At 40.5% G+C, this 27,366-nt stretch overlaps 2 protein-coding genes across 5 annotated transcripts in view; both read right to left on the bottom strand.

The window, feature by feature from the left end:
* Nucleotides 1-11,467, bottom strand: dap (death-associated protein). Its single transcript, XM_079260067.1, has 4 exons — nucleotides 11,312-11,467; nucleotides 10,428-10,524; nucleotides 5,205-5,247; nucleotides 1-1,598 (listed from the first exon to the last, which is right to left on the bottom strand). The coding sequence occupies exons 1-4, from the start codon at nucleotides 11,364-11,366 to the stop codon at nucleotides 1,479-1,481; spliced, it is 315 nt and encodes a 104-aa protein (XP_079116193.1). The 5' UTR covers nucleotides 11,367-11,467; the 3' UTR covers nucleotides 1-1,478.
* Nucleotides 11,468-23,383: 11,916 nt separating this feature from the next.
* The window catches only part of ctnnd2a (catenin (cadherin-associated protein), delta 2a), a gene marked incomplete at both ends in the record, with an annotated part of 230,044 nt that continues 226,061 nt past the window's right edge, over nucleotides 23,384-27,366 (bottom strand). For 2 of the 4 annotated variants that reach the window (XM_079259472.1, XM_079259475.1), the window contains 3 exons: nucleotides 23,384-23,803; nucleotides 24,669-24,745; nucleotides 25,261-25,392. In XM_079259472.1, coding sequence (XP_079115598.1) covers nucleotides 23,384-23,803; nucleotides 24,669-24,745; nucleotides 25,261-25,392 — 629 coding nt within the window. Of the gene's footprint in view, nucleotides 23,807-24,668; nucleotides 24,746-25,260; nucleotides 25,393-27,366 lie in introns of all 4 variants that reach the window. The other 2 variants (XM_079259473.1, XM_079259474.1) reach the window with 2 other exon arrangements.

The following is a 27,366-nucleotide window of genomic DNA, read 5'->3' as shown; positions in this document are numbered from 1 at the left end:
AAGTCCACTTCATGACTAAAGACTTAGAATTTCAACGATTTAATCAAGAAAAAGAACAGAACAAAAATGAAACCCTCATCAAATGAATGATGGTGACACAGGAAACGATTCGTTCTTGATAAGACTTTTTCTTCTCTCCAGGTTAACTTGATCATTAGTGTCACATCAACTGAGTTGAGCATAAGGAAATGAGTGATTAAGGAAAAGGTTGAGTGTATGTGTATCTTGAATGTCATTTCTAAAGTGAAATCCAGAGTTTGGTGCTGCGTACAGATTCATGATATGCTACAAACCCTATATGGCAAATAGATGTGTTGCATTTTGGTTGACATCTTCGTTCTAAACACTTTTGTATGGAATGTTGTGTTGTTCACATTTTGCCTTCACTGGAGAGTTAACCGCCTCCCGCTTTTGTTGAGTGTTTGCGCTAATGTGAATAGAAACAGAGAATCCTACAGCTGCCTCCCAGAAAAAAGGATTTTATGACATCTTTGGCAGAAAAAAAAAAAAAAAATCCCCCAAAAAAAGACACGACACGACTCGACCAACGAATCGAAGAATAAAAGCAGCGAGACACAGCTTGTAAACTGAACTGTGAGCGAAGTTGGTTTACAGTAAGACTAGTTACCGTATCCAGGACTGGGCGGTTTTTACAACCAAGGCAAACGATGGTAAGACTCTCTTTTATAAAACAGTAACTGTAGTAAATTGAGTAACCTCACCAGGTTAGACGGACTAAAAGCTGCTTTAAAAGCTGCCTCGATGTATCCAGACGTCAGCTGGGACATTTATTATCTGCTGTGGATACATTTAAATCTGTATAATAATGTCCTCTTATGTTATGTGGAATGTTTTTGGTAATGTACGCTAATGACTGTGAAGTGGCTTGTCATGCCTTTAAATCAGTGGTAGACATGAGAATCCAACAGATTCTCACCTTTCAAAAGCTGCTCTATGGGTATTTTCTTTTGGCTTGTGGTGGTGTTAAATGGTACCCAACTTATGATTTGTTGTTGAAGTTGTTTGGTCCCCATAAATGATGGGAAGAAGGGCGGAGGCAGGGCTCATCCCTGCGGGGCACGCTCGATATGTGATTGGCTACCAGAATCAGATGAGTGGTGAGTTTCTCTGCATGTGTTTAACGCGTTAAAGAGAGCCATTTGAAAAGGCTTGACCCGTTTATGCCAACTTAATACTTATACAACTGTCAAAAGGACAGGCCGTGACAGTGCAGAACTAGGAGCTCAGCAGCAATGCAACAGGGTGTCAACAGTGAGACTTTTTTACAAACAGATTGTGTCGCCATGTAGCATCTGTTGCCAACTTTTCTGGGATATGTAAAGCAAGAAGCAAACAAAAATTACTGATATTTAGCGTAGATCTGTGCGTGGTGGGGAACCATCTTCATTCTTTGTATTCCATTGGAAAGGCCGGCTGGTGGAGTTAGCATAGCCGTTGGAGCCTGCAGGCTGGCTGGCTCACTTGCGTGGCTGGTGGATGTGCTGGTTAATGTGCTGGGTAGGGGGCAGCTTGGGGACACCTGGCTGAGGCTTATGGTGGGCCACCTGGGCAGCTGCTGGTGTGAAGTCCTTATCACCCTAAAAAGAGCAAACATGGTCAATAATACAAACCTTAAAGCTGAAGCAGCAAAATCTTACATAAACATTGCAAAGACAAGCTGGGAAGGGGCAGGGATGAGTGTTGATGTGACAGGGTTTTTTTTTTTTATTAATAACACACCAAATGTTTAAATATCACAAAGCAGCATTTTATTTTTCCATATTTATTATTTTACATCTCATAATAAAAAAGAAAAACATGCACTTCAAAGTTTGTGAACCAAAAACATCAACTTTTCATATAAGAAAAAACACAGATGTGCATTTAAGATCATCATCATCCTTCTGAAGAGAGGCTGATCAACATCTCTATTTCTATAATATATTAATATATAAATACATCCCAATATTGCTGTCTCTAACTTATTTCTCCTATTCTGCAGGTCTTCCTGAATAAATGCAGTTGTACATGTTGATCTGTCTTTCCTGTCCTCTCCACCCCAACCAGTCGAGGCAGATGGCCGCCCTCCCTGAGCCGGGTTCTGCCGGAGGTTTTCTTCCTGTTAAAGGGGAGTTTTTTCCTTCCCACTGAGCGTGCAGACTCAATGCAATCAGTTGGTTTCTATTATAGGATATGTATGAATTGGTTTGAAATGATGTGTATGTTGATTCGTGTATGTAAAGTGCCCTGTGACAACATTGTTGTGAAGTGGTGCTATACAAATAAAGTTGAATTGAATTGAACAAAACCTGTCAGTCTAAGACCAAGGTGTGCAAGAGTCGGCATGTTTACATATGAACCCAGAGTGACTTCTACATCAACTTAAGTTTGCTCTCTATTGATTAATGTGCATGTTTCTGGGTTTACAGGCAGCAGATGTTCACCAAAAATTGTATTAGCCTCAAGGTAAACACTGGTTTATGCTCCAACAAACAGAAGAGACCAAAACCAGAACATCTTCATTTTAAGGTTAAAAATGGGATATTGGGAGGAAGAAATGAACAAAACTCCAACATACCAACAGTAAAATATGGTGGCAGTATAAAGGTTTTAGCCTCTTTTGCCACATCAGGATCAGGTAAGCTTGTCATCATTCATGGAACAGTTACTTAATTTTATTCTTTCAGCATACAGGTAAAATCTGAGCTGCGCCTTGAGAAAAATTGGATCAGACAACAAGAACGCAAGATTAGGCGAACAAAACTTTAAGGTGGGGGTGCCTAAAGTTTAGTCCTTAAGATAACATATTCTGCAACTTTTAATTGCAACTCTTCTCCAACTCGTCACCATGACTTGTTACCAGGTCTGTGCAGAGCTGAATGACAAGCGGATCAGGGAATTCAGGTGTTTCAGAGAAGGGATGCTTGTAAAAGCTGCAGCATGATAGATGCTGAGAACTGGACTTGGGCATTCCTGCTTTAAGCCAAAGAAAAGTTACAAAAGAATCAGGCCTAATGATTTGGGACACCTGTCAAAGTCTCGACTTTGCTTAAAAGAATCTGCAGCAGGAAAAAGAAATACTTTCACCTCAGGCAGTTAGCAAATGTTTCAATATTTTCTCCAGTAAATAAATGACAAGGCATTACGTGCACGGCTACGGTGAAAACCTGATGGCTTTTCAGGTTAAGTTTACAAGAAAACTGAAGGCGTCACAAACATTGAAGCACCACTGTACTGTAGTAGAGACTAACCTGGTACTGTTACTAATCCTGCAGACCCAACTGGGAATGGGGAAGATTTATTTGACAGCTCAAACACAGAACCCAACTGTCTTTATATTTTATGTCTGACATAACAAAAAGTTGGAACTATTAATAAATAAAACAATATTGTTAACGGAGTAATTGCATTCACGGTAGGAGTATAAAACAGGACATATAACGCATGCTAAATGTTTATTCTGTGGAAGTCTGGAAAACAAATATTTACACTCTCCCTACTAAGCAGTAGTAGTAACAGCGTGACGGAATAAGATATCTGAGCCAAAAAAAACCCTTTTTAAGGGTATGACTCAGTACTAGCATAACAATTTCTACGCTTTTCTACGTTTTACATTTCCATCTTTAACTCTATCAAAAAATACTTTCATCCGCTGCCCCTCCCCGTCATCCCTTCCCTGCTTTCCCCCTGCTTGTTCCTCGACTTTTGTGCCTCCTTTTCACGGCTCTTTGCTTTCTGCGTCGAGCTGAGATTTCCTCATGTGCAGCTGCACAGGAGACAGGTGGGCGGGGAGTTCCATTAAAGCGGGGAAATAAGACAGTATGAAAAGCCGACTCTGCGTTTCTGCATGCATGACTGAGTGGATTACTGATCATTTGTAATTCTCACAACTGAAATGCTCGATGCCAATATTTAGGAAAGTTAAATTTCCCCTCTAATGATGTCTCACCATTTGTGAGTTTTTATACCGTATTCCTTTTTCAAGGGACAAAACTAAGCAGGCACTTAAACACGTAAATACCATCTCCCAGAGCCCGACGCTTGACCCGAATCCTTTCTGTAAGCGCGTACAGGTTTTATACTATGTGCAGCTATGCAATACTTTTCCAGCCCATGAATTCGGGTGTGTGTGTGTGTGTGTGTGTGTGTGTAGGTGGGCACATAACATTTGTAGTATGTACGCGTCTCTCCCTTTAATTTAAAGCCAATTCCACAGCTAACTGCAAAAGATGTGGGCTGAATTAACCTCCTGTCCCCCATACCCCCCCCCCCCCCCCCCCCTCTCTTTTGAGGCTTAAAGCCTCTCCCTCAACAATCTCTGTCCTACCAAGGCTCATCTGTGGGTGGTAATGCAACAAATCAGGACAAATTCTTTTACCATTTCATTTACTAGAGTCTAGATTCAAAATTTTAAAGCAGATATTAACAGAAAAATCGCTCAAACAATTCAGAGTCATATGAATCCAGTAAAGGAGAACCAGAAAGTTCCCATGTGCAAGATTTTTTTTTTTTTAAATATATTTATTTCTAATTTTAAAAAACTCCCAGCATCCCAAACACTCAATACACAAGCTCCATCCCACACACACACACTCTGAAGTGTTTCACTCTGCTCCTAAAAGGCTTTTCTGAGGCTTTGAGCACCGCTCGTCTGTGGGTTTGATGGCAGCGATAGGCGGGGTGAATGGGAAAGGCGAGAGGAGGATCGGGGCATAAATGGGATTCCTCCACCTTCTGATATCGTTTCAATCTTTGCAAACAATCTGCCAGGTCTGAGGCTTGCACAAAGCAGGGGGTGAAGCCATCTGGGCAGCTCAGGACACTTTTCACACACATAAAATACAGTATAACGTCTACTTAAACAAAGATGGACCAAGTAATAGCTTCAGTTGGCAAAGCTACAAACCCTACATTTCCTGAGATGCCTTGAACTTTATCACTAAAGTGGCTCATGAGAAGGTTGTAAGCTTTCATTTTTGTAGAAACGATGGGAAGGGGGTGTTGCTTTAATATACAGGTAACATGTGGTGATGATTCATCTTCATTTTATTCTCTCTTCCCCTCATTTAGCAGGAATAACACCTCAACTTCATTCAGGTCTCCTGCTGTTCTCTCATTTTGCTCTTCTTCTTTAAAAGCACTGATGATGTTTACCTAAAGTCTGCTCGTCTGTGAAGGCATGCGCCCGCGTCTTTATGTCTTACCTTTGTAATTACTCCAGAAACAATCACAGGGGCCTTTGGTGGACTGGAAGAAAAAAAACAGGAGACAATTTAAACAATATTCTTTTAAAAATCACAGAGTTAAAAATGATTCAAGTGACAGCTTACATAAACTTCCACTGACCAATCTAGTTAGATTGAGGAAACCCCACAGTGACACTGTGCCAACATGCTGAAATCCCAAGCTGTCAAAACACCCATAGTCAACTCTCCCTGGTTGCGCACACACACGCACAGACACACAAACATGCGCTGGATGGACCTGCCAACAGCTTTAATAGCTCCCATTTATTCTGCCCAAACACTGGTTCCCACCGCCTCTGGATGGAGAGCATGAGAGGAGAAAGGAAAGGAGGCGACCGGAGAAAAGGACGATGATGAAGAAGGAAAATGTTTAGAGTGGAGAGTGAAACAAATGCGGACGGGGGAGAAAGACGGGACATGAGAGGTAGAAGCAGGTCCGGTAGAGGTGGCAGTGGAGCGGATGAGGGAGGGGGGCCAGGCAGAGAGAACCAATATGATAAGAGACTGCTGGAGGAGTAGAAAGAGAACGGAGGAGAGATGGAAGTAGGCACTCAGTCCCACGCCGAGGAAAGGGATGTGGAAGCAGGGAGAAAGGGAAAAAAAAAAAAAAAGGGAACACAGAACCTGAAGTGAATGTCGACCTTGGTATGACAAACGAGTGCCGTCTAATTTTACGGCACCCCCCCCCCCCGGCAGAAAGAGTACAGTTAACCACCTTCAAAACTCCACTCAAAGACATCGAGCTATAGCGAGAAGGCCGTTCGACTTCCAGCTTACCTCATTAACGGCTTAAATGTGTTGAAAGACGGAAAGTTTATCAGATTCTCCATTTCAACGGTGAGAATCGAACCACTGCCGGAAGCTCCAGAACAGCTGAAGCATATGCTACTTACTTTCACATATTTCACCGTCCATGCACAACTTATCTGAATTTCCAGCCACGCCGTTCCTGCACATCTGTCTCAACTCAATCTCTGCAATCACAAAACCCTGGCACCATGTAGTCTCCTGCTTCCCATCTTAATGAGAACATTTATGTCTTGTCAGTGCTCGAATGTGTTCAATTTCACCGATTTTTACAAATTAGGCAGTTAGATTGGACTAAAACGTGCAATATTAGTGGTGCAAGTGCATCACCTTCAGGTAAACACGCTGCCAGCTGTGAGAGGGATTTAAACATGTTCAGCTACGGGGAATGACTGGACCAGTGCAAGCAAGCAATGAAAGAATGACTAAATAAGTTAAAAAGTAATAACTGGGAAAAGTGCTGCATGTATGCTTAATATCACATTAATGACTAGTATAACACATGCACGCAATGCAAGATGCTTTGGTTATTCTAACAGGGCTTCCCAGCTCTTTGCTTAATGTTCAGTTGAGGTTTCCCCACAATGGTTTAAAAAAATGCGTTTTAAGCTGTTATTCTACATTTTTCTTTATTATTTGCATATCAATGTGAATATGTTGTGTATGTTGCAAAGGCATGCAGCACATACAAATGTTTTATTGCAAAACGGAGGGATGGAGATGCTGGGTGAGATGCAAGTCCACATACTGAGGCAGCCTGGGCTGCTATGTCCCTCATGCTGGGCTGTCACATGTCTCTATTCTGTGAAATGTCTGTCTCCACTGTGTGGTCTGTGGCACATTGAAAAAGGATTTGGAAAATAGATGAGGTGTTACAGCGAAACATATTAGCATCATACTTTAAGCCCTATTACCTTGGCTGGGCATTAAAGGACACAAAAACTGAATTTATCACCACAGAGAGGCAGGTGTAACTTCTATAACACCTGTCAGAAAAGTGATTAGTGTTAAAAATCCCTGATCTAGAGACAAAACAAGTTGTATGTTTCTGATATTTACATATTTTCTATCAGTATGGTGAGTGAAAAGGAGATAAAAAAAAGAAAGTAGAGGTGGAGAAAGCTGGAGAGCTTTCTTGTGGAGGAGCGAGGCAGGAATCTGCAGCAGTTGAAGTCTGCAGGGGGCAGCAGCGAGCTATGCAACACTCAGGCGAGTTGTCGCTCTGTGCCAGGAGAACACTTACATGAAAGATGGAGAAAAATGCTGCAAAAAAAAAAAAAAAAAAGAAAAAAAAAAAAGAAGAATTAAGAAGATACAAAGAAAAAAAAAAAAGTGTGAATTAACGAGACGAAGGGCGACATGCGAATCGCTCATGCTCTGCCTCGTCCTCCATCAAAAGCTTTAAAGCCACGGCTCCTGCTACCCCACCCTTCTCACTGTGCTTCGGCAGAGCAGGAAGTTTTGTTGCCGTGGGCGAGGTGGCGGTTGCCGTGGAAACAGATGCCTGTTGCCTGTCTTCCTCCTTGCAACTTTCCCACCACGAGCTGTCGGCTTCCAGCACATTTAACTATTGTTTGCGCTTGCAGTATGAGAGCGCAGCGTATGCGTGGTCATGCCTCCTCCCAGCCTCTCCTATCAGCACAGATCATTCTCTTCCTTCATCCACTTTTAACCAAAAACATCACATTTACACAAGCATGCTGACACACTTTACACGAATGATATGCAGATTTAAACTTTTTTTTTTTTTTTTTTTTTTTTTGAGAGGTACAATGCCTCTTGCTAGATTGTGTTTCCCTTCCTCTGGCCCATCTCTTGCCCATTTTCATGTCTCCATATTGCTATAACACCCATCGCTACCCACACCACAATAATCCTCTCCTCTCCCCATAATCCCCCTATCTGTCCCTCTTCGCCTTATCTGTCCATCTCAGCTAGATTGGTTACGGCAGGTGTTCCCTTGACTACAACGCTTCGCTGGCTGTTACTAATGCAGAATTTACCCAGCAGCCACCTGCTAGACGTCCATCAGCGTGACACAGAGGGGGACAGACAGGAGCGTGTGTGAGTAAGTGAGCGAGTGACTTTCTCTTGACTGTCTGTCCTGATGGGAGTGCTGTGGTTTTTTTTTTTTGGCAACTGAAGAGGCTGAAAAAAGCAGCCGCGTCCTCACTGCCTCTGCTAGTTTTGACATTAAATGCAGAAGTCACGCCTGCGTCTGGTTTTTTTGTACTTTTATCATCCACTTGACCTCCCATTTCACTATGATGTCCCATAACTCCCAGCACAAAAGGGGAAAATGAAACAAAAAGAGGCGATTTATTGGTACTGACAGGCTTGCTACTACTCCTGCTCCAAATTAGAGAGCAAAAAAAAAAAACTCAAAAGGAGGAGAAAGGTGAATGAGGAACGTGCAGTATATAATCAGTAAGGCTGCCTGTATGAAGTACAGGCACAGAAAATTTCCTGACACCTGGAAATGTTCTTGAACTCTGCTTGCTGCTGTGTAGTGCTTGTCGCTTTCCATTTATCACCTCTCATTAAACACACATGCGAACACACACACACACACACACAATGATCTGTGGTGTGAATATAGCACCTGTACCAATATGCACATAGCTGACGGGTCCTCATGAATATTGAGCAGGCACACGTACAAATATTAACACACACACACACACAATTACTCACCACTTCCTCACACCCCCGCTACAGAACAGAGTGACCGCATCACGAGCAACTTATTGAGAGCAACAAAAGCTGAACCATGCTAATGTCGGAGCACGACAAGTAACTGTTGGATGGAGAACGGCATCGGTGGGAAGTAAAACACGCTAACCAAGGATGCTTGTGACAAACAATACGGACGGCTGAATGGGCTGTTCAAGTTAATGCTCAAATTATGCAGTAATTATGTTGTTTACTGAAATAGCTGACAAACACACACACAGACACACACAAAACTTAGCATACTGCCTACACTGCAGCCTTATAGAAAAGCCAAAGCTTTTAAATTGCTTGCTTGCAATTAGCTGGCTGTGAGTTTGATAATCAGCTAAAAAATAATCCATTAAAGTAAAATACACACCACAGCTGTGTGTTGCGCTCAATCGAATGTTGACTCATAGACTCAGAGTATCTTCAGGATGTCTCGTCTTTTGGAGTTTTGGCAAACAAGTGCAGAACTTTTTTATCTTTCCATTATGGTTTCGAATCTCTGGCTTTTTTCCCCCCTCTTTTTTTGTCCCTGCGGTTATCTTCCACGTCTTTCTTTCTTGACTCTTGACTTTCTCAGCAGAAATAACAGTTGCCTTAAGTCAGGCATGTGAAAATCTGGTCCTTAAGGGCCCCTGTCCTGCATGGTTTAAATGCTCTCTGCACAGAAAACCTGCAGGACAACAGACCTCAAGGATGTCAATTCTTAAGGAGAGGCTCCAGTAAAATTAAAACTGGACTTTCAGAGAGAGCACTCTGCAATGTTTCGTCAGTGTTTCTGATGCACATTGTGAGGCTGCATGTCAAACAAGGTTGACATAAACTCCAGAATTAGTGAAAAACATTAGAAACAAAACCTTCACTTGAGGCGGCTTTTGCCTTTTACAAAAAAACCCCCCAAAACAGTTGATGCACTTGAGGGCAAACAGAAAAGCCTCATGTTCGGATGTAGGGAACACGTCACTCACATGACAAGTCACATGGACCATCAGTTGAATTTGCTCCTCGAGAATAAACAAGGCTAATACTCACTGACATTAAACGAATAAGAGCTTGTTTATCTGTCATCTATATGACCCAGGCACCTGCTTTTGTTTTGTGCCTTTTCTGCTCATAGATTTGTATTTGCTTTAGAAACTGGGTACCCATTTACCATAACCGTAACAGTCCCTGGTAATGACTGGTTTCATGTATTCACTGTATTCAGTTCATGAGCCTGATGTTTCTCTTTTCACATCTGTCAACATCACCCATCATTTTACCTCACTGTTACCTCTTTTAAAAACTTTTTCATGTCTGTCTTTGGAGACCCTTTGACTTTTTTTTAAGAATACCTAGACATGCATCAAGAGACTTCTTGAACAAGTAGATGCCATTGTTCCATAAAATGCTCTTTATTCACATGCACATGTCTCTGCTTTTCCTCTGTTCAGCCAGAAGTTAAAACGGAGCAAATGTCAACCCCCTTGAACGATCTGTTTGTACATGCATAATGCTATTCTAGTGCTTTCTTATTCAAACTGATGCTGTGTGCCGCGTTACAGAAACAATAAGTACAATTTTTTGTGAATTCTTCTCTAATAAACTCAGCCGTTATCTTTGCCGTACGAGTACGGAGCTCTATGAACTCTTTCTGGTTCAGCCTTGGAGCGTTACCTGCTGCTGACATACTCTTCTTCATCCTCTTTCTGCGGTGGTTCAGGGGTAGCAGATGGCTGGTGTTTCTGCACTATTCTCATACCTCCTGCTTTCACTGCAACACACACAGATACACACACATCCATGTGATTTCCAAACCCGTTTCTTCAACACCTCACAAACACATTTGAGCTCTTTTGGAAAGTTACCAACGTGATAATATTTCAGACTTTCAGCTAAATGATCAGGCACATCAATGCATTTGATTTGGATGAAATCTGTGCCTTTAAAAGAAACACCAAGGTTAAAAGGACTTGACACAATCTGCACGGCTGCTGGTCTGACTTTGTCCTCCATCTTAACCAAGTACACGTTACTTGTTAAAGTTTGTTAAAGTCTAACATACTTCAGCTTGCATGTGCAATTGGCCTGCCAAGGATCACAGGTTGGGTGCGAGGGGCATTTGTTATCTCACTGCTATCAGTCCTGCAGCTGCTGTGGCCCAGTGACCTGCCACACTGCTCTTGTCCACGTACACCTTACCGCGGGTTTCTTCAGCCCACGTCCTCCACGTCAAACGCCACTCTGCAGCCAAAAACTGCACATAAATCCTTTATAACGTGAATGTAAAGACCGCAAATGGCTACATCTAATTCTGATGCAAGATCTCAGGGCAATCAGGAAGTAAGGAAATGTGCAAAACGAGGGAATCGGCAGGTTGTAGCCAACGCAATCCGGATCGTTAAAATGTGTCATGCAGGCTGCAATCTGCCAGTTTCAGGGTTTTATGAGTATTAATCATCATTATGTAATTTTTTGGTAAAAAGGCATTTCAGAAACAAAGGCCCTCGGGTTTGTGTGAAGCATTGCAAAGCAACACTGCAGCACAGTGCTGCTTTTACCTGCAGGGAGATGTCCACCTTTGGTTTCGACTTTCTCCTTCGGTGGGGACGACATGTCTGCTGTCCGGAGGAACCGAGGCGCCCAAAAAATCTAATGTCTGATTTATTCTGCTTCAAACTGTGGACTTCTCGTCAGATTGGATCGTCAACGTGGCTTTTTCCTGAGCATTGTTTGGAAATGGTGCGTGTTGACGTCAGGCTCCGCCGTAAGCAGCGTGGTGACGTCAGACGTAATTTTTCTTTTACTGTCAATGTTTTATCCGAATTTTTGTTTTTAAGGATGATGTAACAATAATAATAATAATCATAATTGAAAATATTTAAAAAAAAAAAAAATCTCACTTTTGGTTTTCCATGTTTTTTTGTTTTTGTTTTACTTTGTTATTCAAGTTTTTTTTTTGGGGTGGGGGAATAAATGCATATTCAAGTAAGAAATTCCTTTTGCATTTTGGTAAGAAATTCCTACCACACACACAACACATATTGTAATATCCACCTTTGGCACTTTTTATTTTTGTGGCTATTTGTGATTTAGCTGGAAGTCAACAATGACTTGATCAGGAAGCGCTAATAGAGCACAGACCTCAACCAACCAACTAACAATCTTTTATACAACTTAGTCTAATTCAGGAACGTAAGGAAACTGGAGCCTATCCCAGCAATCTGCAGGCGAGAGGCAGATACACCATGGAAAGGTTGGCTTTTTTTTTTTTGCCAGTGGTTGTGAACATTATTTTTGAGTTGGAGACTAATGGGAAAAAATAATAAATAAATCTAAACCATATTCCTATTTCCTCATAGTAAAGTATCCTTTAAAATATTTCTGGATCCAGGCAGCGATCCAAATCACTCTCAAAATCTTGGTCCATATTTAATGTGAGGTTTTTAGAAAAATGAAACAAAATCCATCCATAACTTGTTAAGTTATCATGCCAACAGACAGACAAATCAATGTTGCCAAATACACGAGACCCTGACTCCTCATACAGAGATGCTAGATCTTAGCATGGCATGAACATGTGAGAGTGTCTGCAGTTGCTGCCAGAAAAGCAATGATCTATATCAGTCTGCAGGCATTTAATATCATTACAACACAAAATGGCAAAAAGATCTAATTGAGCTCATGAACTGATGTTAAATACTGTGTAAATGTTAATTATTGAAATAGACGCCACAGCTTTTCAACTTCTAAATTATTTAGAAATGACTAAAAGTGCAGAATACATAGAATATGTCTATAGTTACCATACAGCTAAACAACCTCTAAAGCAGTAATTTATTTAGGAACAAACTCCTCTAATGAAGTAGCCTGTTTCCATCTCTCACGAATAAAACCCCACTGTGCCAATGCAACAGCAGCCAGATGAGCAGTAGAAGGCAAAAAGGAAAGTCTGTTCTGTGTGTGTGTGTTTGTGTGTAAGCGAGACATTGGCACTGACCCCAGTGACCACACACTCTGTTTTCACACCGTTACACCACAGTTGTTCATTAACTGGCCGCCACGACAAGTTATAGGCAAAAGCCTGTTTTACAGTTAACTGAGAAAAGAAATTATAATACATTTAGGATAGTATTTTCAAGTTCTTATCCATGTCAGATTATATTCATACAGAGAGAAGAGGACATACCAAATACAGTGTATGGAAAATATGCTAATAAACAGCTATAAAGTACAAAGCTATGTGTTTATATCTAGTAAGCTGGCTGTCAATTTGTTGTTGGAAGCAATAAGAATAACTAGAATATTCATAAACACTGCAATATGTCTGAGGAATAGTTAATCTAATGAATGTGCATACATTCACATGCACGGTCATATGATTGCATGGTCACGGTGATACAACCAAACCGCTTTTCAGCTCAGTAATGACATAATTGTTGTGTGAAGTGCCAGCTGCATGCTCCAACATACTCCATACACACACATGAATTGGAATTTCTCATTTAGATATACAGAAAACATTAAGAATTAATACATACACATTTTAGGTGGCTACTGATGTAGCACCACAAGTTTTGCTGCACACACTGCTAATTAGCAATGGATTTTGGCAGCAGAGGTGGCCAACATGACATTTGTCCCCAAAGTGGAAGAATTAGTTGCCAGGACACCAGTCTCTGAGGGAAAGAGTGTGATGACAGCCAATCAAAAGGGCAGAAGTTCACTCGCAGGTCAGAATGTATTGTGCTGATGAAAGAAATAATTGTCTTGTGAAATCAGTGTTATCAGAATAGATTCTCACTAAAAGGGAAATGGTTATGGCAGCATTTCTGTTGACATCAGAAGCCTCAGAGACAATTTGTCAGGGAGGGTTTCTATTTTTCCTTATTGTGATGACTCATTGATGACATTTATTAACAAAATAAACTTGATGATACAATACTTTAGTATGGATTTGTACACAGTAATTCACATTAGTGTATTACAAAGTCTTTAGTGTATTATAAGCAGTCATGAATAATTCTGTATTATCTCTAAAATGTATTTTAGTGAGCTTAATAGACCAATGCCATATTATCATTTTGCAAAGTTATGATGTCCAGAACACATATTTAGCTCTTGGAAATTTGTATGCAACTAAACTCAGAGTGCGTTAATGACAGTAGTAGAAAAAAATAAATATATTGTGTGTGCAAAAAATATTCTTCTTCATGCATCTACTTCAAGCCCAAAGTACAATCCAGATCCATAAGTGTTTCTGCAAAAATACATGAGTGTGCACACGTTTGGCCACTAGATGGAAGAATGCAGCATCATGTGTGTGGGGGAGTATGTGTCCTGCAGGATTCATAATCACTGTTGCTTTGACAAAGCTCAGACTGTGATGTCCCAGAAAAACTGAGGAGTCACGTGTAGAAACTGCACAACAGTAAAACAAAAGAGCAAATAACGGGACTTCAAATTTACCCCCTACCCCCCAATCACCACCACCCCTTCCATCCTACTTTCTATTCTTTTTTCCACACTCTCTATGGTGTATACGTTCACACACACATGCAAGACTGAGAGTGACAGAGAGCGTTTATTACCATGGCGTGAAAATAGATGGCGCACGTTCAGACAGCCATAGGTGAAATCCCCTTCAGAAGTCACTGATCTCAACACCTGCCCATGGCTGATATGAAGGTGTGTGTGTGTGTATGTGCGCGTGTGTGCTGCTCAAGCCTCTGAGACGAGCACTCTCGGTGACGGCTTACAGAGAGACAGAATGAGGACGTCACAGGTGACTGAATTTGTTCAAACTGACAGGTGTGCACACACATATTCTCTCTCTCTCACACACGTATTTAAGTCTCTGACATACATACCTTTATTCTCCACCTCTCGTCCCCCCTATATACACTAACACACACACACACACACGGATGTGGTTCTGTGGAAGCCAGCTGGGTCCTAACACATAAAAAAAGCAAGCCCTTTTGCTCTGCAGCATTTGCTATTTGGTACCTGACAGGATGCCTTATAAGGTTTGTGTATATGTTAGTATATGTGTGCGCACACACATATATGAGCATACACATGCAAGTGTCCACTTTCCATTTAAAAACAGGTGTAAAGTTATTGAAAGGAATGAGTGTAAAGCCTTACCGGTGCATGCACGAGACTAACTTTATCTCGGGAGGATGAGACATTTAAATAAAAAATCCATCTGTGTGTAGGAGATAATGATGGACTCTTAGGTCCCACATGAAAATCTGCACTTGATGGAAATCTGTGCTTTGTTCTGCTTACTGGATTTAAGCCAATATTTGCAGAGATCATGAATGTAAATACAACTACTGTGTGTACACAAGCCTAAGTTGGCACTGATTAAACCGTGACCGGAAGAATTTAACAGCCTACATGCTTCTCCTTGTAATGGACACCCACTATCCAAGTTATTAATATTTGGCCTGTGGTAATCTGCAGACAGATTAGTTTAATACATTTGGAGGAGAGCAGTACTGGGTGGATTTTTGTACAATTTGCTCCAGACATTCAGAAAACATTAAGAAAATTTCATAAAACCTCTTCTAAGTATTTGTTTACATGCAAGCGCAGGTATTCTTTATGAAAAGCAGGGTTGTGCATGCCTTGAAGATGCTTTACTGGTCGTTGGGATTTACCTTTTTCCTTACCTTTGTGTGCGAGCACACATGTGACGCCACTCTTCTAAATTAAGCTGCATTCATTACAGGAGCCGGTATCAAGGGGCAGCATTCCTGGATCAATCCTTCCTGATCATGCATCTGTTTATCTTTGGAAAAGACATGAAAATCCAAATATGTCACTTTTTTTTTCCAAGAGCATAAAGGTTTACCACAGATCGCTGGCTCAGATTTCCCTGGCACCACTGCAGACAGACCTTAACAAATATTACAATCTTTTATTCTGACCGGTTGTATGCTTCACTTTCTAAATCACATCACCAAATCATCTGTGTTTAGCACTTTCACACATTCTCAGTCTTACAGGCAGACGGTGTTCACAGATATTTCTACGCTGCAGCTTCTAAATTCAATTAGGAAGCTCAGAAAATTTGGCTTAATCGATCAATATGAGGCAGTTGGCAGCAATTTTGTGCAACGCCACAAGTGATGATAAATTTTGAAAAGTGATAAACCAGCATAAAAAGTGTGTGTCAGAAGTGCTCGCTGCACTGCAATTTAGCAGCTTGCAGTTCTCTCATGAATACAGAAGGTCACGTAGGTCTTTGCTTGGGAGAGATATGGAGGCAATGAAAACAAACACGGCCTGAATGAGCGCATGCGAATTGGCCCTTCCGGAGGGTAATAATTAAAGAAATTTACACAAATGAGATCACCCTTTAAAACAATCAGACATGAAGTATTTGACCCCTTTATTCACTTTAAATACAGATATTGTTTTTCTTTTTAACTGCTCAAACCCCTAAGGTTTCCTATCATCACCATCCTCAGCTGTATTAATCAACCCGGCTTATCTGGAACCCCCTGGGAAATATTTCTTGGCAAGGATCAAATTGAAACATCTTGCCACTTCTCACAGGTGTAAATGAAGCATGATAACAACCGTGTCAAACGGTGGCGAGCATCTTGCTGTGAAGATGCTCCTGGACATTTTTGTCTCTTTCTTCGGCTCAGCTGGTTGATGCAACAGAGTTTATGACAACAGGGGAAATGAAAAATGAGAGCTACACGTACTTGATTCAAATATAAGAAGATTTAGAAAATCACCATTTGGGCTTGTTTTTCTTGTCTTCTCCTCTTTTCAGCCAGATAAAGTTCAACAATTCAGTTATCTTTAATAATAAAAAAAAGAGCATTACATGCTACTGGGACTTAAACAAAACAAAAACAAAGCTTAACGTTGCAATGGAGGAGGTGGTGACAAATCACTTTCCCAAAATTAAACGTTGGACAACAAGTGACTGGTTTGGCTGTAGTAAGGAAAATTACCACTGAAACAAAAAAAGTGGCTGCACCAGCAGCTGTTCACCATTTAGAAATGATTTTTAATATTTTTTTAGAGACCACTGGATAATTATAGAATAACATAACTGACACTTCACAGATTCTTGATGTAAACTTCTTTGTTGTTGCTATTTCAGCTGCATGTTTCTCATTATTGTCTTGTTTGAAGGTTCAGTGCTACCCAAACAAAGTTTTTCTGCAGAATGATAATGGTGGCTCTTTGTTTCTTTTAAATTCAGTTGAGAAAAAACAACAACCCAAAAATAACAAAGTCACTTTACTTTTAACATGTCCATTCCTGATTTTGGTTTCCTGACCGTAACTTCTTGACTGCTTCCCACACATCCCTGCATTCAGACAGCTCCATCTGAACCTCATCTGTTGATCACGCCTGTAATTAGTTGTTGCATAGGGTTGGAAAGCATTTCCGTGACTGAATTGATGATGAAGGGGAGTAATTCTTGCTCGTCTTCTATGCAGGTTAGCCGGGCAGTCTGTCCTTGGGCGTTTGGTATTAGATGTTTGAACCAGAATTTCTGAGATTCATCAGGATTTACCTTGATGGTGACCATGACATGAGCCTCAAATTACAATAAGATTCTGAGCAAACGTTCAAAAAAGATCCAAAATGTGAAGATCATTGCAAAATAAGGACACATATATGAATTGCGGAAAATTTAGATCATAATATTTTAAGTAAAAGTTGCAAACCACACAAAAAAATCAAATGTAGACATTCAAAACATAGACTTATGTCAGGATAGAAGAAAACTACTCAAATAATAATGCACTAGGTAACTAAAATTGGTTGCACTTCCTCTGAGAACTAATATGAAATGAAAAAAACTATTAATCCAGAGGGAAATTGAAAAGTAGTTTTTAAAAATGAACTAAAAAGAATGATTCATTAGAAGAAGATTGTGACTTTGTCTGAGGGGTGATGGCTGCTGGCAGGGATGATCTTTAATAACATTTTCTCTTGAACTGGATTTGACGAAGCCTCACACTGAACACAATTTCTTTGTTGTGTAGAAGGACGTGAAAAATCGTTCTTTATTTCCAGCAGCTTGTGGAGCATTATTCTGCTCATAATTCTGGACAATCAGCTCCCGAATTATCCGTAACAAAGAAACAGACTTCTTGATCGGTTTGTTCAGCCTCTGATTGATGCAGCTGCTTTCAACCTGGAACAGTAACAACCTCTGCAGCAGCATGTTTCTCTGTGTGCAACACGTCTCTTTTGATCTGCTGATTTTCCTACTCCTTGCATTTAATTGCTGGACCCCGGCATGTCTGCCATGCAAATTGCAGAAACCTTTTAAATAGACTTCATGACTGATTCATACGACTTCAGCTTCAGTTTGTGGACATGAGCATTATTCTGAAGACCTTCTTAGGCTGCAGGCACCTCTCACATTCTGCATGATGCCTGTAATTTGTTCATTATATCCGCTCCATCTTTTTGTCCAACATTCATCCTACCATTTTGTATCTCCTTAGGACTCCACCCATCCTTATCCTTCAGATGAGGGCATTAATTTGTCAAGGTCTCTCTGTGGCAAACAGTGCTGGTGTAGCCTCACTTCTCTTTAAACACAAATTGATTTCATGCTTAAATCCTCAAAGTATAAATCACAGCCTCTCCACCTGCTCCCCATTGTCTCTGTCTCCTTCCTTTTCCCTTACATCTCACTTTGTGTCTAACCTCCTACCCCCTTCATGTCCTCCCCGACTCTCTGCTGACATGCACCTGCATGTGTAGACACATCCATACACACCCTTGAGTTGGAATTTTGCCACGACTGAACGGGCACGGTTGCACTGAGCAGGGAGCGAAGCTGGCATAGACGGAGTAAAACAGTGAAGGCCAGAGGCATCTGCAGGGTGGAACAGGGCAGTTTCTAGAAAGGCTGTGCGTAGGAAAATTGAAGAGCTATTTTCACGCCACATTAAGTTACACCAGCCTTCCACTATGGGACTACGCTCAGACAGAGGAGTAGCGCCTCTATTGTGAAGGCTAATAATCAACGCAATGGACTTATTACCAAGCACTACATTTCACAGGCCTGAGCGAGACAGCATCAAAGAAGTGAAAAAGGGAGGAGAGGCAGACATGAATACCAATGGATTGTAACAAATGTAGCTACCCCCAGTTCAGCTTCATTCATTTTATTTGCTTCAAGTTTAATTCAATCTGAATGGATATTTGGTTGAATGGGATCAAAGTAGTAGGGGCACAGCAGAAAGGGAACGAAATGAATGGGAAAAATGGGAATTTTCCATTACTGCATCTTTAATGTCTCTCCATTTTCAATATTGTGACAGTGGAGGCTGGTGTTTGCAGGAGCCCCGGCATCTTCATCTTTACGTCTCTATTATTAACACTCCAACCACTTTCTACTGCTGTCACTCGGGGCTACATCACAGTAAAATATGAAGCCTCCTGTCAGGCCTATCACTTCTATGATGGGTAAGTACATTAATTATACAGCATCTGGAAGGGACCGTTATCAGCAAAAGTGTGAACAAGACTGATATCCAAAGCATTATCAAACAAGATGCTCCAACATGCCTGCAGTCAAGCCTCCAGTCACTGTATTTCATGAATAAATGATGGTATCAATATATAAACATGGCTGGTGATATATTGATCCCAATTTATTGAGCCTATAAAATATATATCAACTTAAAACTTGCTCAAATACTCATGTTCATTCCAAATGCATGCAAATGTGCACATATGTGAATAAATGCTTTTTGAATGAGAGTAACTTTTTTTTTTTAGCAGCTAAAATGAAGTTATTACAGTTAAATTATAACATGTACTGTTCATAAAACCCAAAAGGTTTACTCTTACTGTTAAATAAACGTGAATATTTTCCTTAATATTTTTAAAACAGACTAATGCACTGGCACATCTGTAATGTTGCATTAACGAGGGGAAAAAGCCTTTCATTTACATTTAGGCCCTAAAGAAAATCATAAGTTTTACTGTCTTTAAATCATTCATCCACAAATCAAGTTCCTTCAGAAAGCCAATGAGGACTGCTTTTGCAAAGACACTGCAGGTTTTTTATGCCTCTTATACTGAAAAGACAAGTGAAAAGTTAGAACAACCGACAAAAGTTATTGTAACCCTCTGTGGAAATTACAACAGTGTGAGATGATCTGGATTTAACTTGAAGCTTTGAAGCGACAATGTTGGTGTTGGTTTGCTGCTGATAAGCCTTCAAGACAGCAAGGTGAGTGACAGGTGAAACAGTCGGTGTATGAGGGCTGAACCGGTCACTAACTCATACCGACGTCACCGAAGCTGATTCTACATTGCTGCAATTTGTATTGAGCCCACACCTATTGGGATGCACATTACTGCAGAAGGGAGTGTATTTTCAAAGAACAAACTTTTAGCTGGGAAAATTTGACTTGTACTTTACCTTTATTGTTCAGTTGATCAATCACTGCCTTGGACATGGAGCTGAAACAAAGAGTTTTAGATAATTCTAGGAGTTTATGTGAAAAGAGGTGATGAAAAAATGTGGAGTAAAGAAAAAAAAGTTTTAAAACATTCAAAATGTGAGCACTTTCTATGCACTTGTATGTATTTTTTTTTTTAACCTGTCCCAGCTTGATTAGTCACAGACTATATTCCAGAAGCCTTTTTAACCTGACAGACTCATTGGGAGACTTTGGGAACAGATGGTACCAAATTGTTCCGATTTTGTAAACCTCTCCTGAACTGTCTGTACCGAAGCATCTCTGTGTTCTGGATCACTTTGCAGAAATGAAATTCACATCCTGTACCTTGATCTTATTCCAAATAAATATTCAGATTCATTCTGACACTGGATACTTTTGTCAAATTTGTTCTTCTCAATTTTTTCTTCAGTTCACCAGTAACATTCAAACCAATGACAGCGCGACTTAAATTTCTACAAATCCCCTCTCAATGAATCTCTAAATATTCAAGCAGACCTTGCTCTTGCAGAGATATTCTCATTTCATTATGGGTGTGCACTTTTCTGCAAGAGACCTGAAAAATAGGTATAAAAGATGATTGAAGAACTAAAGCAACTAAAAGTAAAATTTAAGAGTATTTTTTATTTCCACAGTTTTCATCTAAGGCATCTGAAGCCCATCTGAACAACGTGCAGACTGAAAGAAACGAGATCAAAGGTATAAATCAATCTAAAACACATCAAAGTGTACCAGATTAACGATTAATAACACCACACGTTGCATAATCAATTGTAACCTGTGACAAAAAAAACAAAAAAACAAAAAAAAAACAACAAACACAGTGTTCCAGTGGCTCCTCCAGAAAAACTTGGACATTCATGAAAAATGATCGACTGAAAGGCCATTTTGTTTGATTGCAAAGAGTTCTTTTTATTTTTTCCCTTGTGTTCAAGTACGGTCCTCTCTCAGCAGGGTCATCTAAGAAGCATGGACACACAATAACACACAACTCGCACCAGAGCCTGAGCATCTTCAGGTGGGACTTCTGTTTTGTCTTGATTGTGGTGGTGGTGGTAGAGGAGGGGGTCCCAATCAGCAGTTTCAATGTTTAGATCAAGTGAACAAGAGTCCTGTTATACACCACATAATCATTATTTTTTTCTCTGAAACATTTGTTGCATTTAGTGACATTGACATCAGCACATAAAAATTATATATGTATATATTTATATATATAATTATATATTTATATTTATGTATTTATAGATTTGTTGCTCTATATCAACAATTCATTCTAGTTATTTTTAACCTTGATTTTTCATGTTGTAAAACCGGACAAACTGTCAGTAGGAATGCCTTTTTTTTTTTTTTTTTTTTGGACATTGATTTACACAGGAGCAGTCACGCACATACACGCAACTGAGGCATACACACAAATACTCACATGCATGCAAAGACACACTCACTCAAATTTATGTGCACACACACACACACACACAGGCCACACACATTCCGTCACATACATGCACATACACACAAACACACGTCCACACATGTCCACAAATGCTCGGCCAACACAGAGAGGCAGGTCTGTACATCTATATGGGGAGTTGGGGAGTTGGGGGGGGGGAGAGAGAGTTACCAATGATCCGAAGCATTAAGTACGGCTTCACCTGATTAAAACACAATAAATGTTACAAACAGCAGAGGGAGTCATCAGGTCATTGTCTGTAAACTTCGACAAAAAGTTCTCCTTAAAGTCCTCCAGGACTGGTCCTTGATGTGTCAAAGTTTGGCACAATGTCATGTCTCTTTCTTTGTCTTCATCTCTACTGTACAATGTACAATATTCATGGTGGACTTTGTTGAATAGACGATGCAAAAGTAATGATGACAAACCACTGAATGTTGACACTGTCAAACACATCAGATCCCCAAAGTATCTTGATAACCCTTTCCAAAGACGGAGAGTGTGCTTTAAACATACATGTATATCCTTTAGGCAGTGAAAAAGCACTTTCCTTGACTTGGGGTTGAGGAGTGATGCTGCCCTGGCAATCTGATGCTCTTGGAGCCTTTTGCTACGACTGACATGTGATTTATGTCAACTCAGTTGATTGAAGAGGGAAAAACACAAATATTGTCGGGCTTCCTCTTTGGCTGGGAAAGGGGGCAAAAACAAAAGTGTCCACTGACATCCAGTCTGATCATGTCTGGGTTTTCCGATTCTTAAATTCATGTTTCACTTTTTTTTTTTTTCTCCCCATGGTTTTCTTTTTTTCAGTCAGTATTCAGTTATGGAAAATAAATCAGGTTTTTCTAAGCAGCCTATCAAAAACGTGTAATATACACACTATTATCACCCTTTAACTATACACAGAAAATTTAAACAAAAATGCTTTGAAAGTGAACATTTAGAAAAAGTACAAATAAAAAAAAATGGCAAAGAATAACTTAAAGAAGTCTCTTGAAGATGACATTCCTTAAAAACAAATTCAGAAGAGGCAGCAGAGTCGTTGCAACAAAAACAGTGGGATAAAAGCAGTGCTACGTTTGTCACTTTGGTGAAATGGTAAACATTCACTTCTAGCCTTGTGCCTAGTGTGCTTTCATCTCTCTATGTGCTTCTCATCTACCTGACCTCCTTAAGAGCTCTAACGCCGTCTTGATCTTCTCTCTGTCTGCAAGAGAAGGTCAGACCTCTTTCTGCTCCTAAAGTATGAGGGCCTTTTCCCATCAGCTCCCCCATTATTGTTTTCTTTTAATTTCATTTCTTTCCTCGACTCAGGGCATATACTTGCACATACTGCATATACTCACTCATTTAAATTTCCTTTCCCACTCTTCGAGCATCCTGTCAAAGAAACTTCCAAGTACTTACTCCCACAAGCTCCACTTAGAAATGAAATGGAGCTAACTTTAAAAGAATAAGATGGTCTTTTAAAAAAAGGGGAAATGTTCGCATGCACATGCACAGTCTGTCACTTGACCTGACATCACTTCTTTGCCCCATCTAGTTCTGCCACAATTTCCTCTAATAACACAGATTTCAAGCTCCCTTTTCTAAATGCCACTTACAGTCACAGTTTATCTGCTATTAATCTCTTGCAAAAAATAATCCCTTTCACACAAGCACACACAGACCCGCTTTTGCCCCTCCCCCCTCCCATCATTATAGTGAAGCTAGACCCAGGAATCAGGTGAGGCTGGGTAGTGGCTGGTCTCGTAGTTCAGTTCGCTATATGGCCGAGAGGCTGAGTAGAAGTCTACGTAGTTGCCAGTGGACTTGAGGCCCAGATGCATTCGCAGGTCTTCCCGCGGATCCCTAGGTGGTCCAGTCGAGTTAGGTGGCTGCTGGGGCTGCGCCTGAGGCTGGGACTGCACCTGGACCTGTGGCTGTGGCTGGGATACTGGAGGTTGCGGTCCCTGGTCTTCGTAGTAGACTTCATCGAAGCTCCGGCTCTGGCTATGAGGTGGAGGCTGTGGCGGTTGAGGCTGGGGGAAGGAAGGAGGGGGAGGGTAGAGGTCGTAGTCTTTTAGCACAGCTGTTGATGGGCTGTCCTGCTGGGGCTGAGGGGGCACAACGCACGGCTGGACTGGATTCTGCTGGGAAGAGTGATGGATGTGGCAGAGTGGAGATGGAGGTGCAGCAAGCAAGGACAAGAAATGTGGGTAGTTGGAGCAAAAGAGGAAGAGAGGATGGAGATGAAGATGGACAGATGGAAAAGAAAAGCAGCAGGTAAAGAGTGAACATCACAGGGAAAAAAAGGATTAAAAGGAAGGCAGTGTGCAGAAAAGAACTCTGATAGGAATCAGCTGGGCGGGAGGAGGATCTCATGCTGTGAATTCTCTATTACATACAGGCATTGAGGGAGCAATTCGTATCAAACACCATCACTCAGGCCGGCTACTTATGGGCGTGTGTAAGTGTGCAGATGCACGGCGGAATCGTATGAGTAAAAACCCCTTTGTCTACACGCTCATTCCAGCTTAGTTTAACTGCTGGCAGTGAAAGTTCAACTCAGACTTTAATTAGAATAAAGCAGTTTCACAGATCCAACCAAATTCTCACTTCTCATCTTCCAAGTCAAAGACTGTGATGCTTTTTTGTTATTTCTCCCACTTCACCAGCAGAGACATTAAACGGAGGCAAATAATTAGTGCAATCATCCAGGGTAATAGTTTTAATTGCTAGTCGAGTGTGGTTCCAGGTTGCAGTGGTTTGATGATGCCTGAGATGAGGGTGTGCCTTCATCACACGCTCTGCCAAGGCATCTCTTATCACAGAGAGGCACCTTTTGTTTGCGTCTGGTGTGCCTCTTCCATCCTGCTGCTATCTTTCCTAATAACCACCTTGTTATGACAGCATATTCCAATTTATAATAGCCACGCTGACACGCATGCACTGCGGAACACCGTTGGTGTGTGTCTGTGCGAGGACAAATTAAAATGGGGATCATTAACTTACTTGGTTTTGCTTGATATCATTGCTGGCGGTCAGGTAAGAGTTTCGGAACAACGTAGACGTCCCGCATGACACTTGAACTTCAGGGATGAAATAAAAGATAAGGATGACACTTCTTTCTGGTTGACAGATAACTTCCCAACACCACTCCAATCATTTCGACATTAATCAGCAAAGTAAGAAATATATTAACTGAATGAATCAGTAAATAACTAAATAACCAACTTTTCATACAGCTGGTCTTGACGTCAGGCATTTCTTCAATGTGACAAACAAGAAAAAATAGATAGGCAGGAAAACAGAGCAATAGATTATAAAGAGGATGACAGATGAGAAGAGAGACAAAAGGAAAGATGTGAGGGTTTAGTTAAGACGTAAAGGCAGATGCTGAAGGAACGGCTGGTAGAGAAAAATGTGTGGGGAAGAAAAGTACAACATAAGATTAAAAAAAAGTGTCTGATAAGTAAATGGAACCTTAGAATGAAAAGAAGAGAAAGATAAGATAAAAAAAAAGGGTAAAATAGAATAATTTAATTCTACTCTGCCCCCCACCACCTCCAACACACACACACACACATACACAGGCAAAACACACCTGCCATGCCGTCTTTCCGGGATGTATGCTCTCCTTTGTTGCTATGGAAACCAGTGTTCGTTGCCGTGGAATCATAGTCCATCTTGCGTTCCTTCAGACTCATCATCTCTCTGGGGGAGGCTGGAGCACTTGCTACATGTGAATGCATGCGCGCACACACGCACACACACACACACACACACACACACACAATAATGAGCAAAAAAAAAACAAAAAAAAAAACAGAACAGCATGAGCCTTCACACTCTGCCTGCTATGTTTGTGGGTCTACATCTTGGTCTTTCAAGGTGCACAGTCATTATTCATCATTTAGCTTGTCAGCAGAAAGGGTCACCTCCAGCAAGTTAGAAAGAACGTCTGGGAATTCAAACACATGCACACACACGCACACACACACAAGCACATGCCCTCTGTGACACATTATTTGAATATCAAATTTTACATCTGGTGTCTGTCTTCCCCATTTACAGTTTCTTTATGTGTATAAAAGTGATTTAAAAGATCCAGATATGAATCTGGCAAGCTTCATATTCACAAAACAAAACAAAAAAACAAAAACAAAAGAAAAAACCAAATGAAACGGACAGTCAGAAAAAGTGGAAGCTAAATTTTAGAACTATACAGCTTTGATTAAAAGTGACTTTTCTGACAATAATAGAACAGGATGCAAAAGGGCCCTGACTCTGTCAGAGACAGAGCTCTCAGGCAACAGCATCCAATTAAAACACGCATGGATGCAGGCTGGTGAGAACAAGTGGTTTCCATGGTTTCATGCCAAGGAGAGTTGTAATGATAAATCAAATTTGAAAGATTTTAATCTGACGTGTTTGTACAATAGCTTGAAAGGGCAAATAAACAGTTTAAGCTGTGAAAACTCAGTACTGGCACGTCCACGCATATCAATGCACTTCTGTGACCAGATGTTGGACCATTCAGTATCATATCAAATCACAAAGTAGATTTTTTTTTCAACCATTGCAACCTAGCAACTGTGTCATTGTACAATTCATGCCTGTCTTTTCTGCCTTCAGTGGATTTGTGAAGCCATTTGACTTCTTTGCTTCTTAAGTTTTCTTTCAATCTTGTCTGCGTTAAAGCGTTTATATTCAAAAACCAAATCTTATTTAACGTCCATTTAGCATCTTCAGTCTTGATAATGACAAGTTATGCCTTAACGCAGCCCTACACAAACTCATAGGCACTGTACATACAGTATAATATGTGCTTCCTAATCTTCTTTTCCCCACACATACACACTTTCAGCATATCGTAATGTAATCCCCTTACAGCATACTTTCTGTGCTTACTCAGGGCCTCTTATCTTGACACAGTGAATTGCCAGAATCCCACGTACCTGTCTATCAGCCCCTTTAGTCTGCTTAGCTAAACATTCCTGTAACTAACCACTGCAAGTATAGCACATATTGTATAAGTACATAATCTGTATTCTTAAAAGTGGAGGAAATTTTAAAACTAAACTTTTAGGAACTGTGGATATTAAGAAGTTACTTGTGATAGACATTATGTGATAGACACATAATGTAGTCAGTGTCCCAGATGTCATAAAAAAAAAGAAAAAAACAAAATAGACTAAATTAAAAATCTGGATTTTTCAAATGATATTTATAGAAAACTGGAATTTTAGGTAGATTTTTAATCTTTTATTCTACTTTTTAATGCTTAATATTAAATAAAAGCATTGCAACCTTTTTTTTTCCAGGTCTAGAATACAAACAGCTGAAACTGATGCTGGAAATAAAATTCTTTTCTGAAAAAAAGATTAAACCTATAACAGAAATATGATTATTTAATCATTACTACCACAAATCTTAATTCATACTTCAAAAATGTATTGAGACTTTTAAAAAAGATTAGTCAACTTCTTCGCCTTCGTTGCAGAATAATGACAGAGAAGTGAATCATTGAAGGACTCAAGACACACCACAGGACTTGTTAAGATTTTTGCTGTGATGTGTCTACTATCGTAAACTAATTTGGCATCCATCTTGCATCTTACCTGTACTGTTAGCTCTTTCCAGACCAATAAAGACAGTTTGATCTTGACTCTGGTCTTATCTCTTGTCCGGGTATGTCTCTCTTTTTCCA

The sequence above is a fragment of the Telmatherina bonti genome, assembly GCF_933228915.1.
Source record: "Telmatherina bonti genome assembly, chromosome: 20".
NCBI classification, from domain to species: domain Eukaryota; kingdom Metazoa; phylum Chordata; class Actinopteri; order Atheriniformes; family Telmatherinidae; genus Telmatherina; species Telmatherina bonti.
The sequence above is the reverse complement of the archived record's forward strand: the minus strand, read 5'-3'. Positions and strand labels throughout refer to the sequence as shown.